Here is a 14,406-nt window from a genome sequence, read left to right as displayed (position 1 = left end):
GCCTGGTAAAGCAGTGGGTGCTGGCAAACACTGGTTCTCTTTTCCCTGAGTTTCTCAAGAAGTACTCATTGCCATATTGTATTTCTGCTTTTTCAAAGCTCAGCTTGGAGCTGCTGGCAGAGAATAGCTTGTAAAATCTCCTTTTTCTGGGGAATTACATTTTCCATTATATCAGGTGTTGGCAAACTACGGCCTCAGGGCCAACAGCCTGTTTTTATAAATTAAGTTTTATGTGGACACAGCTATGCCCATTTGTTTATATATTGTTTATGGCTGCTTGTATACTGTAAACAATTGAATAGTTGGGACCATGTGGCCTACAAAGTTGACAATATTTGCTCTGTGGCTCATGACAAAAAGTTTGGTGATTTCTGAATATCTTACTAGTAGCCTGATGTTTAAACACAATTGAATTTCTGTCTTGGTGATTTTAATGGCCATTGGTTTCAATTTTTCTTTAGTAGTTACTTCTAAGCATTGCTATTTGTGTGTATTATGTTTGTTGATATGTATGTATATACATATGTATGTATGCATATTTAAAGTGTGTATATGTATACACACATTTTTAAATAATTAGTGAATTCATTATAATTTTTTCCAGTGGTATCCCAGGAGTGGTGTGCTCTATGCCCATGTGTCTCTTTGTGTTGTGTGCTTTTCCAGTAAGCATCATGCATGAAGATTGGTGCTGGAAGAACAAGAGTCTGGAGGTGGAGGTTCTGGAAGATGATGTGTCAGCAATTGAGTTTAGGCAGACGGGCTATATGCTGAGATGTTCCCTTTCTCATGCCATCACTCTGGTATGTATGGTTTCTGAGGATCCTCTTATTTGGAAGGGCACGTGCCTTTGGAGAGCAAGAACGACTAGTGTGCCAAGAAGATTATAACCATAGTCTAGTCAGATTTCCTTTTCTGCCCCTCCACTCAGCCACCTAATATGGAAAGCTTCATCAGGAAGCATTTAAAATACCTCAGTGGAAGATGCCTTCATTTGGGTCACTTCCTGGCCTCACATTAAATTCTAACTGATGATTTGGGAGAGTCATTGATGTAGTGCAAAGCACAGTGGTTGTGTAGCCTTGGGCAACTTCATTTAATGTTTCTGAGCCTCATTTTTCTCCTCTAAAACTGAGATCATAATATCCACTTCTCAGGATTATAGGGAGGTTTAAGTAAAGCTTTTTTTTTTTTTTTTTTTTTTTAATATATTTTTTATTGATTAAGATATTACATATGTGTCCTTGTCCCCACGTTACCCTCTACCCCCCACCCCCCCACCCCCGCTCATGCCCTCACCCCCCCGTTGTCCATGTCCATTGATTAGGCCTATATGCTTGCATATAAGTCCTTTGGTTGATCTTTCCCCCTTACCCCCACACTCCCCTACCTTCCCTCCAAGTCCCGACAGTCCAATCAATGCCTCCCCGTCTCTGGATCAGTCCTTGTTCATCAGCTTATGTTGTTCATTATATTCCACAAATGAGTGAGATCATGTGGTATTTATCCGCTCTCCAGTTCCATCCATGCTGTGGCAAATGGTAAGAGTTCCTTTTTCGTCTTCCTCTTCTTAAAGAATACCTTTCAGCATTTCATATAATACTGGTTTGGTGGTGATGAACTCCTTTAGCTTTTTCTTATCCGTGAAGCTCTTTATCTGACCTTCTATTCTGAATGATAGCTTTGCTGGATAAAGTAATCTTGGTTGCAGGTTCTTGCTATTCATCACTTTGAATATTTCTTGCCAGTCTCTTCTGGCCTGCATGGTTTCTGTTGAGAAATCAGCTGACAGTCGTATGGGTACTCCCTTGTAGGTAACTGACTGTCTTTCTCTTGCTGCTTTTAAGATTCTCTCTTTATCTTTTGCTCTTGGCATTTTAATTATGATGTGTCTTGGTGTGGTCCTCCTTGGATTCCTTTTGTTTGGGGTTCTCTGCGCTTCCTGGACTTGTAAGTCCATTTCTTTCACCAGGTAGGGGAAGTTTTCTGTCATTATTTCTTCAAAAAGGTTTTCAATATCTTGCCCTCTCTCTCCTTCTGGTACCCCTATAATTCTGATGTTGGTACGCTTGAAGTTGTCCCAGAGGTTCCTTACACTATCTTCATATTTTTGGAATCTCTTTTCTTTTTTCTTTTTCGGTTGGGCATTTTTTGTTTCTTTGTATTTCAAATCTTTGACTTGATTCTTGGGATCCTCTTTTCTGCTGCTGAATCTCTGTAAATTATTCTTTATTTCAGTCAGTGTATGCTTAATTTCTAGTTGGTCCTTTTTCATGTCCTCCATGGTCTCACTATACTTATTGAGGGATTCATTAAATTTATCGGCGGTTTCCATAAAATTCTTGAAAAACCTTATAAACGTGGCCTTGAACTCTATATCCAATCGTTTGCTTTCCTCCATTTCTGCCATTTGTGACCTGTTTCTTTGTCTCCGCATTTTGGCAGCTTCCCTGTGTTGATAGAGTGGCCCTGTGCGCCAGGTGTCCTGTAGGGCCCAGTAGCTCAGCCTCCCCAGTTACCTGGGGTGGACACTCTTGGTGCACTCTTGGTGCCTTGGTTGTTGTAGAATCACTGGGAGGAATTGACCTCCAGGCCAATTGGCTGTGAGAATCAGCTGTGTCTAAAGTGGGAGAACTTCTGTGCTGAAGACACCCTTCTGGGGCAAGACTTGCTTCAGTGGGGCTTTGGTGCTCACTGAGTCTGCTCCCTGAGTGTGTCCCTTATGGATCTGAGGAGTTGCAGTCTGGATGGACCCCCTCTGACCACTGGGTACAGTGGCTCCTGGATCTAAGGAGGTGCTAATTCAGCCTCTGCCTGAGGCCACACAGCAGGAGCCATGAAGAGGCTCAGCTGTGAAGCAATGCAGGCCGCTGCGGGGCCTTGGGCCTTCTCTTGGAAGTTCAGGGTCTGCCTGGTTCGGCTGCAGTTAGGTACATTCACATGCAAAAGCCTCTGCCGCAGCCTGGGTGGGGCGGGGTCTCAGGGAGTCAAAGGGCGGAGAAAGCAGCTATGGCCGATTCTCCGCCCGGAGTCGCGCGTCTCAGTGTCCCGGTAACGGCTGCAAGCACCTCTGAGGGAAAGCCGCCCTCAAGTTCGCTCGCTGCCGGACAGACCAGCCTCTCCCCGTATGAGTCCTGGGTCCCCAGAGACTTCCCGGAACCGGAGTTCAGAGCAGTCGGGAGCTTGTGACTCAAAAAGACAGCCGCGTCCTCAGGCGCCACCCCCTTTCCTCGCGCGCGCGAGCCGCCATACCTCTGCACTTCACCTCCGCAGCGCCTCTGGCTCTCAGCGTGCTTTTCTTTCCTTCTAGTTGTAGAATTTACACTCAGCCAGCCTTCCTGTTGTTCTGGATGATGTTTGCTCAATCCTTTGCGGTAATTTTCAATTGTTGTGTGAGGCGACAATTTCCCGGTGTTTACCTATGCCGCCATCTTAGTTGCTCTCTTAAGTAAAGCTTTAATGCATTTAAAATTTCCTTGGCATATACCGCTATTATTAACAGGTGTAGCTGACTGAGTTTCTCTGGTATATTTATTTTGGTTCAGAGGACAGAACTGTTAGACAGGATCTTATTCTCTTGTTGATGTGGTCTCCCTGGCCTGATAGGTAGTATACCAGATGGATTTCTGGAAAGGAAACATTGTGCAGACCTATAGAGGTCCATTTGTGAATTTTATATAATTTTTTGACTTGAAGCATTGGTAAATGACATTGTCAGGTGCCAGTAGAGAAACCGAGGCAAATAGCAATTAAGTGATTGCTATGTTAGATGCTGAGGAATTGAAAATGGTGAATAAGTGATAGACATTTAGGAAACCAGTTGAGAATAAGTGATAGACATTTGGAAGCCATTCCTTCCCTTAAATCCTCCATTACATTTCTGTTTCCCTTAGAATAAGATCCACATTCCTTAATGATGGCCAACAAGGCCCACCCCCAACTCCCATCTGACCTCCTACCACTTTCTACCTTGCTCATGCAGCCTCAGCACATGGGCCTTCTCCCAATCCACAGTAAGCTCGCTCCCTTCTCTGGGCCTTTACACATGCTCTTCCCTCTGCTTGGAATGCTGTGTCTTCTCCAGAAATGTTTGCACTTGCTTATTCTCATCATTCAGGCTGCAGCCGCAATGTTTCCTACTCAGGAGAGGCCTGCCCTGAGACCAACAAACTAAAGACACCGACGGGGATCACTCTATATTCAGATCCCTGTGTATTTTCCTTATAGCTCTATTACTTACTAACTGAAGTCCTCTAATTCCTTTGTTGACCACATTGATTTTCTGTCTACCTATGTTAGAATGTAAACCACTTGAGAACAGGAGCCCTGTCAACAACCAAAGCCCAGCTCTGGGTCTATCACAAAGCAGGTGCTCAATAAATGTTAGTCGACCAAATGAAAAAGAGCACGTTTTTGTTGGAAGTTTTTGAAGGTTTTTAATTTTCCTGTGGCACCCAACTGCTCAAATGATTAATGGGCAAAACAGATGACTGGTTCTGAAACAGAAATATTATTAATCATCTTGTGTCTCCATCTCCCCCGGTAAGTCATTGTATTGGCTTTGGTCCCTTAGGAGTTTTATCAGGATGGAAATGGACCTGAGAATGTGGGGATTTATAACCTCTCCAAAGGAGTCAACCGCTTCTGCCTGTCCAAGCCTGGTGAGTCTGGGAGGATTGATGTGCTACGTGCTAGGGAAACAGAGAGGCACCAGAGGATGGTTTTAAAGGCATTTCTCCCACCTCAGTTCTATTTGCATCAAGCTATCAATTTTGGCTGTGGTCAGTGCACTCTTGTTTTTCTATCTCTTTCCTCTGCAAGGGGTAGTGTTTTTACCCAAAGAATTAGAGCTGGGGCCTGGCAAGTCTCTTGGGTTTCAGTTGAGTAGACCGCTGGGCCCTTTCACTTTTTTTTTTAAATTTACTTTTCAATTACAGTAGATATGTAATATTATTGTTATTATTATTTTAAATATATTTTTATTGATTTCAGAGAGGAAGGGGGAGGGAGAGAGAAATGGAAGCATCAATGATGAGAGAGAATCATTGCCTCCTGCACACCCCACACTGGGGATTGAGCCCACAACCTGGGCGTATGCCCTGACTGAGAATTGAACCGTGACCTCCTGACTCATAATTTGATGCTCAACTGCTGAGCCACGCCAGCCAGATGACATGTAATATTAGATTAGTTTCAGGTGTATAACAAAGTGATTAGACCCTCTCAACTATAAAAATATACTATTGGCCAATAAAAATTGGATCATCTCCCACGGTGCTTAAAATACTTTGGTGGCTTCTCTCTCTTTTAACAACTTTGAGATGCAATTTGCAGACCATAAAATTCACCCATTAAAACATACAATACAACCATTTTTAGCAATTTTACCAAGTTGAACAACCATCACTATAACCCACTGTAGAATATTTTCATCACCTAGTAATATCCTTCATACGTGTTTATAGTGAATTTCCTCTCCAGGCACTAATCAATTTTTTGCCTTTATGGATTTGCCTTTTTTTTGGACAGTTCATATAATTGAGAATCATACAATTTTGTCTGGCTCCTTTCACTTAGCATAATGTTTTTGAAGTTCATTGTAATGTTTTGGATTCCATATTGTAGCAGGTATTTATAGCTTATTCCTTTTTATTGTTAAACTAGAGGTCCGGTGCATGAAATTTGTACACGGGAGGGGAGAGTCCCTCAGCCCACTCTGCACCATCTCCAATCCAGGACATCTCTTGCAATTCGGGATGCTGGCTCCTAGCCACTTACCTGCCTGCCAGCCTGATCCCCCTAACTGCTCTCCCCTGCCAGTCTGATCCCCCTAACTGCTCTCCCCTGCTGGTCTGATTGCCCCTAACCACCTCTGCCTTGGCCCCGCCACCATGGCTTTGTCCAGAAGCACATCTGGAAGGTCGTCCAGAAGATGTCTGGTCTAATAAGCATATTACCCTTTTATTAGTATAGATAGTATTCCATTGTGAGGGATACAATTTCACATTTTGTATCCATTCACTACTTGGTAGATACCTAAGTTGGTGAATATTTCCAGTTTTGGGCTATTATGAATAATGTTGCTATGAATATTTGTGTACCTTTGTGTGAACATCTGTTTTCATTTTTGGATGATAAATGCTTAGGAATAGAATTGCTGGATCATATGGTAAATTTATGTTTAATTTTTTTAAGAAATTACCAAATTGTTTTCCAAAGAGGCTGTATGTACCATTAGATATTCCCGCCAGCAATGCATGAGGGTTCCTGTTTTTCCACATCTTCACCAGTATTACTTACTGTCTGTCTTTTTGACTATAGCCATCCTGCTAGGTATAAAGTAATATCTCGTGGTTTTATTTTGCATTTTTCTAAAGAATGATTCAGTGACTTCTCTTGGTTCTCAAGATGAAATACAAAGTCCTTAACCAGACCTTGAGCTCCCGTATAATCCAGCCTGCCTGCCCTTCTCTCTGCTCCAGGCACTCTGTCCTTATGTGTTTCAGTTAGGATGCCTTTGGCTGCAAGTAACAGAATCTGTACAATAGTGCCATTAAGATGTGGGGCTTAATTTGGCTTGATAACCAATTCTGGCAGCTGTGGCTACAAGCATGGGTTTGGTGGCTGGTAGGGCTTAGGGTTGGTGTCTTTATGATTCTTTTAACCTTTTCCCTTGTGTTTTCAAGATTGCTGCCATCTTGTTATGGTTAAGGCAGAAAGACCAGGAGAGGGACAGGCAAACATTTTCCATGCCTCCTCCTCCAGTAAATTTCCTATATGTCTTATTAGCCAGAACCATGTCACATGGTCACTTATAGCTGCAAGGGAGGCTGGGACAGTTGGCTATGTTGCTGAGGCTGGACACATTGCCACCGTAAACATAACCCGGGTCTGGTGTCAAGGAAGGAAGGACAGCTGTTGGGGAAGCACCAAGCAAGCCCTTGATTTAGATGTTCTTGCTTAAGTGCTCTCCCTGTCCTCACATTCCACTCTTCAACCAGCTGTGCCTTCCCACTTCTTGGTTCAGGTATTACCTTCCAGGGGTGGGAGGGCTCTCAGTGTCATTTATATCTCCCTGTCATGCTGCTGCTCACAGCATTCAGTTCTTTCCTTTACTGCACTTAGCTCATAACTGGTCTGCAATAGTTTTCAGATGCCTCCCTCTGTAGACGGTAAGCCCCTGATGGCAGGGGCCTTATCTGTTTCCTGCTATGTATCGTACCTAGCACAATACCTGGCTTGTAGTAGGTGCTGGTGCATTAATATTTGTCAAATGGAAGAGCAAATAAAATGAACAGAGAAACCAAATTTCTTTCTACTAGGAGCTGCACTGGGGCTTACACTGTGTGATGCACACAGCAGAGGTGGTTTGAACTAATGTCAGTTTTTATAGGACATATTGCAAAAATGTGGGTTAATGACCAGTCGGTGGGAATACATTGTTAGACTTTTCTCCTTTCTGAAATTGACTGTATTTCTCTGGCAAATGATGCCATATGCCCCTATTTGAGTGTTACCCTCATAAACTTCTGGCATGAGAGTGTTTTCTGTGATTGGTTCATAATTTTCTGGGCCTTCCCCTGCCCCATGCCCTGTTTAGGAATATTTATGGGAAGGAGCTCAGGCTATGGTTATCTTCTGAATGTTTAACAGAATCTGTTAGGTAGAAAATTCTCCGTCTTAGTTGTAGTAATGCCCTTCCGTTCCTTCTTGTGCACATATCTGTTAGCTGGGTCTGTGTGGATTAAACTACTGTGCATTGTTAAGTTATAGAAAGGAACATCCTGAGCTTGTCAGTAGGCCATTAACTGGTTTGGGTCATGGGTAAGATGCCATCGTATATTGTGGGTCTTCAACTGAGGTGGTGCCTTTGGATTTCAAATGTTGGAATTGCTTAGCATAGTAGATGCCCTTCTCTGAAAATGCCTTTTGCTTTCCTGGTTGCAGGTGTGTACAAGGTGACCCCACGCTCCTGCCACCGGTTTGAGCAAGCGTTCTATACCTATGACACGTAAGCTGGGGCTTCTCTGCTCTGTGTGTTTGTGTGACTTCCATAGAGAATGAGTGTGTGTCTCTTCTTTAGTCATTTCTGAGAACAAAAGGAATTTTTTGTAGTTTTCCTGGAAGAGGTTAAGGTTAGGCATTAAAAAGTTTCTAGATAAGGATTTTACGATGCTTGGGGAAATTAATATTATTTTCTTTTTTTTAAATTAAAGCATTTTTATTTTCCAATTACAGTTGACGTTCAATATTATTAGTTTCAGGTGTACAGCATAGTAGTTAGACATTTATATAATTTATGAAGTGATCCCCCCAGTAAATCTTGTACCCACCTGGTACTATATATAATTATTACTATATATTTTTTAAAATATATTTTTATTGATTTCAGAGAGGAAGGGAGAGGGAGAGAGAGAAACATCAGTGATGAGAAAGAATCATTGATTGGCTGCCTCCTGCACGCCCCACACTGGAGATCGAGCCCACAACCCAGGCATGTGTCCTGACCGGGAATCCAACCGTGACCTCCTGGTTCATAGGTCGACACTCTACCACTGAGCCACGCCGACAGGCTAATTATTACAGTATTATTGACTATATTCTCTATGCTGTATTTTTCGTATCTGTTGTAACTGCCAATTTGTACTTCTAAATCCCTTCCTCCTTTTTTCACCCTATTCCCCACCCCCCTTTCCCCTCTCACTACCCTCAGTTTTTGATCTCTGTATTTATGAGTCTATTCCTGTTTGGTTTTTGTTTATTTTGTTTTTTAGATTCCACATATAGGTGAACTCATATGGTGTTTGTCTTTCTCTGTCTGATGTATTTCACTTAGCATACTACTTGGGTAAATTATTGAGAAAGTGGATATAGGGACTCTTTCCCAAGAATTCTGTAAACCAAAGATGGAAGGCTGTGGTTTTGAAATGGATTAAAGATAATCTTCGTTAACTCTTCCTCCAGCCCTCACTGATAGGAATTTCTCAAGCTCTAGCCCACCATTTCTCCACTTTTACAAAGGCTTGTGGGTGTCACTGGGGATTCGAGTGTAAAGTTTTGGAGTGGAGAAATCGTTTATTCTTTAAAACCCCGATATATGTATTTCAGAAGTTATTTTGGCCTAAACTAAGAGCAATTTCATGTAGTCTATTTCAGGGTCAGGAAGGTGGCCCATAAAGGGTGTTGTTTGTGATCCCTTGAGAATGACTAGGTGATATTGCCTGTGTTTTATTTCCACTTCTGTGATTTATAGGTCTTCACCCAGTATCTTGACGTTGACAGCCATTCGCCACCATGTCCTTGGAACTATCACCACTGACAAAGTGATGGATGTCACTGTAACTATCAAGTAAGGCTAGTGTTTTGTGGTGGGCTGAGCAAGGGAGGATGGTGGGTGAGGCCTGGGGGCTTCTCTAATAGACTCTCTGAAAACTATTTTTGATTTCTTATCTCTAGGTGTATATACAAATGGCCTTCTCTCTCATACTGATGTGACATAGCCATAAATTAGCAGCAGCCTTGATCCTTTCCTTTTATGATTCACGAATTAACTTGGGATGAGGAAGAGCCTTCTGACAGCTCGTTTCAGTGCCTTAAATTTCTGTTTGAACTCTTTATACTTCCTTTCTTTGCTAGAGGGAAAAAGTCTCTGGTTTATTCATTGTATTTCAAGTGTTTTAGCAAATTCAAAAATATTGCCTATTTTTCTTAGACCTTCTCTCAAGGGCTTGGAAAATAGAGATAGTACCTTATGTAGGAAAGGTCACGAGAGAGAAAGGACATGAGAGAAAGGACATGAAAGGCCATGCCTCCCTGAAGGTCAGGTTCATGTGAATGTGACCTTTGAGAGAAATTTTGCATGTGGTGAGGTGACACCCCAGTTTTCTTAAACCCCAGTTTTCTTGAGAAATGAAAGTTTCAGCAACTTTCATTTTGAAAGTTTTGGCAATGGAAATCTGAGTACCTTTCTCTGTCCTTACCTTAGTTGAAGTTGCCTTTCCAGCTGTATCCCAATCTTTTTGTCCACTGCCTTTTCACCCATCCATCCTTTCCGAAAGTATTTCTTGAGAGTCTTCGGAGTGACTGGTCGTAGGCCACAGCTCCTGTCCTAGACTCATGGGGGAGGCAGATAGTCCAAGAACCAGACACAGAGCTGAAAGATTACAAGTGCCATAGCACTTTGAATTTGAACTTGTTGGCGTTGGGGACATTCAGGAGAGTTAAGCTGGTAGGGGCCAGGCCATGTTAAGCCAGAGTGACCCTTTAATACCAGAGATCATATGACTCCTCCATTTCAAACTCCAGGAGTTTTTCCATTCCACTCAGAATGAAATCGAAGGTCCGTGAAGCCCCAGTCCCCGCAGGGCTCTCCTCCTCCCCCGACCCAAGGACTCTTCCCTGGGGCCCTTTCCCCAGGTTACCTTGGTCTCCTTGCTGTCCCTTGAGCTCCGCATCCAAGACTCCCAGGACTTTGCCTTGTCCTCTCCTTGCTTGAGACACTCCTCACCCTGAGAGCCACATGGCCCACTTTCTCCCTTCCTTCAGGATTATTTGATCCGAAAGGCCTTGGCTCACTCCCTAAAAATAGCACCCCCATGCTCCCGGCACTGTCTCCTTCCACACTACTTTATTTTTTTCATTGTACTTGTCATGTGACATCATTTTTCCTTTTCCTGCCTCTTCCCACTAGAATGAGGATTCGCCAGGGTTAGGGAATATTGCCTGTCTTGTTGAATGACTGTATCCAGTGCCTGGTTCTCTGGCAGAGGATGTTCTTAATATGTGTTGAATGAAAGGCAGAGGATGGCAGCCTGGGTAGAACTCATGTCCTTGGAAAATCTGCCATGGTTTCATCCAGCCATAAGGTCAATGGTATCTCATTCCAGCCCAGATCTCCCAAATACTACTACCATCACACAGAAATTCAGCCTTAATTTATTTTTAATATGTTTTTATTGATTTTTAGAGAGCGGAAGGGAGAGGAATAGAGAGATAGAAGCATCTATGAGAGAGAAACATCGATCAGCTTTCTCTGCACGCCCCCTACTGGGGAGCAAGCCCATAACCTCTTGGTTCATGGGTCAATGCTCAACCACTGAGCCACATTGTCTGGGCCAGTCTTTATTTTTTAAAAAAACTATTAATATATTCAAATCAGGAGAATATTGTGCCATGTGTGGTTCTATCAGGTGTTTAGTTTTGTTACCTATGGGCTGCTCCTTCCTTTCCTCCAGGTCTTCCATTGACAGTGAACCCGCCTTAGTCTTAGGCCCCCTGAAGTCTGTGCAGGAGCTGCGGAGGGAGCAGCAGTTGGCTGAGATTGAGAGCCGCAGGCAGGAGCGGGAGAAGAAGGGCAATGAAGAAGGTGGAGGAGGAAGCACCAAGCCCCCTGTCCAAGAGATGGTGGATGAGTTGCAAGGCCCCTTCTCCTACGACTTCTCTTACTGGGCCCGGTGAGCTCTCTTGGGCTTTCTCTGCAGTGTCCTCTGTTCTGATAGTCTTCCTAATGGAGGGACAGAGCCAGCCAAATTGAAGCCTTTTTATTATTTCAGGTCTGGAGAGAAAATCACTGTCACACCCTCGTCTAAAGAGCTGCTCTTTTATCCCCCTTCCATGGAAGCCACCGTCAGTGGAGGTAGGTGTCACCTCAGTGAGCCAGTGACACACCTTTGCAGTCGTTTCTTTGCTGCATGGAAACATTTATTCTGTGTTGTTGTTACAGAGAGAGCATCTTTGTAAGGCACATAGATGTTACTATTTGATGAAAGAATGAGTGAATGAATGAAATCAGTAAGAGTAACTTTTGCTGTCAGAAAGGGGAGATCTTTTTTGGAACAGGACTTGGTTTTTCTTGACATTACCAGGTTGACAACAGAGGTCCGTGAAAAGCAAAATCATCAGTTGTGGAACATTAGTTAATTCTGTGTCTCAACTGTTCGTGCTGGTTAGGGCCCTTCTTTATTGGTAACTAGAGGCCCAGTGCATGTCATTTGTGCACTGGTTGGGTGGAGGGGGTCCCTCAGCCTGGCCTGCACCCCCTCGCAGTCCGGGATCCCGTGGGGAGCGGGCCTAAGCTGGCAGTCAGACATCTCCCAAGGTGTTCTTAGCATTGCTGACCGCTGCACTCGCCAGCTGGGAGCCCAGCTTCTGGCTGAGCATCTGCCCCCTGGTGGTCAGTGCGCATCATAGCGACCGGTCATTCCACCGTTCAGTCAATTTGCATATTAGCCTTTTATTATATAGGATTAGAAGTAATTGCTTACTGAGTATTTGCCTTTTGGCTACTGATAGTTTTTTCTAGCATCATGGGTTCATTCAATACCAGGGATTTATGTGGCTTGTGTTTGGAAGTAGAGTTTGAAGAGCCTGCCTTCCCACGGGCAACCTGTCTGGGGTGGCCTTCCATGTTGGGTCCTCTGAGGTCGAGCAGCACAACTCTTATCTGCTGTAAAGGCATCTCTCCCTGGTGGGCTGGTGAGAACCAAGAGAGAGAAGTCGTGAAACCCCGGCTTGCGTTAGGTTTACCTGTTAACGTTGTTGGCAGTTAAATAAGGCCTTTCCAGGATGGAGAGAGGCTTGGGCCACTTTTCCTTATTGAAGTTTCCGGAACATTAAACAACCTCATTTGGAGGTTAGCTTCAGATACCTCAGTTTTAGGCCCTTCTTGTTGGGAAGTTCCCCACCAGAAGGCTCCCGTCCTCTGCAGCTCGGTCGTATTCTTCTGTTCACCTCTTCCCTTTTAGAAAGCTGCCCAGGGAAGCTGATCGAGATCCACGGGAAAGCAGGCTTATTCCTGGAAGGCCAAATCCACCCAGAGTTGGAAGGAGTCGAGATTGTCATCAGTGAAAAGGGGGCAAGTTCACCCCTCATCACAGTCTTTACCGATGACAAAGGTGCCTACAGGTAAGCCGGGATTAGGAAACATTTGCTTGGGGCGAGCTGGGGAGCCGGGATTTCCTGTGATGAGGCGAGGCCGTCTGCTCTCTTTCTTCAGTGTCGGGCCCCTGCACAGTGACCTGGAGTACACCGTGTCCTCACAGAAGGAGGGCTACGTCCTGACTGCGGTGGAAGGAACCATAGGAGATTTTAAAGCGTATGCCCTGGCAGGCGTAAGCTTTGAGGTAACACTGTATGTTTTTAAAAAGCAGTTTTATTGAGGTGTAATTGACATACAATGTACTGCACATAAAGTGTATAATATGATATATCGCCAACATAGTCTCGACATAAGAACACACCCATGAAAACACCACCAAACACCCCTCAAAGTTTCCTTGTACCACTTGGTAATCCATCCCTCCCATCCCACCCCACTGATCTGATCTGCTTCCTATCACTGTGAATTAGTTTGCAGCTTCTAGAGTTTTATACAAATGGAATCATACAGGGTGGCCTCTTCGTCTGGCTTTTTTCACTCAGCGTAATTTGGAGATCTGTGACTTAAGCTTGTTTGCATGCCTTTTGGGAAGTGTTCCAAGCTTTCTCCCTCCACTGTTCTGTGTCAGAGGACACAGGGGTTCCTGCAGTGGTGTTTGAAGTCTCCCTCTCCTCTCTCCATCCTTCTTGTGAGGGAGATGCTGTGAGATATCCGAGTAGGGATATTTTCAACATGGAGGACGAAGGAAAAGAACGGCAGATGATTTCACATAAAAAATGAAAATCCTGTATTACAGATTACATCTTAAACGAAATTGAAAGATATTCAAACTTGGAAGAAATATTTATACCATAAATAACATCCCCAGTTTACAAGGAACTTCTTAAATTAATAAGGAAAAACTCAATAAAGAGAACAAAGGATACGAAAAGGCAATTCACAGAAGTAATACAAGTGAATAATAAACATAGAAGAAATGCTCAATTTTGGTGACTGAGGAAATGCAAAGGAAGTTACCATCGAAACACTGGGTTTTGGGTTAGATTTGCCATAATTAGGATCATATCCATGTTTTGGAGAGCGTGTATTTTTCCATGCATGGATGATTTATGGAGCATGCATGGCTATAGCCACTTGAGAGTTCAATTTGGTGGTATCTTTCTGAATTTAAAGTGCACATACCCAACGATTCTACTCCTAGGAATGGATTATTCAGGAAAAGAGAAAAACCTAAGTGCACAAAGATAAGCATGTTCGGGATCTTTAGATTTTTCTCTCCTTTTCCACCACAAGACGGTTTACTGGCCTCTGCATCTGAATGCTATTCCACTGTTAAGCAATGAAGGCAGATCTCTGGGCTGATAGAAGAGGAAAAGCAGGGTCTGAGGTTGAGGCAGAAAGCACGTGTAGTGTGTAAGCATGCCATTTTTTTTTTTTAATCCTCACCTGAGGATATTTTTTCCATTGGCTTCTAGAGAAAAGGGAAGGGAGGAAGCATGGGGAGAGAGAGAGAAACATGGATGTGAGAG

At 43.6% G+C, this 14,406-nt stretch overlaps 1 protein-coding gene across 3 annotated transcripts in view; it reads left to right on the top strand.

Moving 5' to 3' along the window:
- The window catches only part of LOC118656134 (nodal modulator 1), a 54,886-nt gene that overhangs the window by 26,557 nt on the left and 13,923 nt on the right, over window positions 1–14,406 (top strand). For all 3 annotated transcript variants that reach the window (XR_004967507.1, XM_036308989.1, XM_036308991.1), the window contains exons 15-22: window positions 667–803; window positions 4,574–4,661; window positions 7,948–8,011; window positions 9,254–9,349; window positions 11,235–11,453; window positions 11,553–11,635; window positions 12,744–12,903; window positions 12,995–13,121. Coding sequence is in view for 2 of the 3 variants with exons in the window: in XM_036308989.1 (XP_036164882.1) it covers window positions 667–803; window positions 4,574–4,661; window positions 7,948–8,011; window positions 9,254–9,349; window positions 11,235–11,453; window positions 11,553–11,635; window positions 12,744–12,903; window positions 12,995–13,121 (974 nt within the window). In the remaining variant the exon portion in view is untranslated. The remainder of the gene's footprint in view (window positions 1–666; window positions 804–4,573; window positions 4,662–7,947; window positions 8,012–9,253; window positions 9,350–11,234; window positions 11,454–11,552; window positions 11,636–12,743; window positions 12,904–12,994; window positions 13,122–14,406) is intronic.

This window comes from Myotis myotis, unplaced genomic scaffold, assembly GCF_014108235.1.
Source record: "Myotis myotis isolate mMyoMyo1 unplaced genomic scaffold, mMyoMyo1.p scaffold_m19_p_5, whole genome shotgun sequence".
Classification (NCBI taxonomy): domain Eukaryota; kingdom Metazoa; phylum Chordata; class Mammalia; order Chiroptera; family Vespertilionidae; genus Myotis; species Myotis myotis.
Note: the sequence above shows the minus strand (reverse complement) of the source record. Positions and strands in the feature narration are given on the sequence as shown.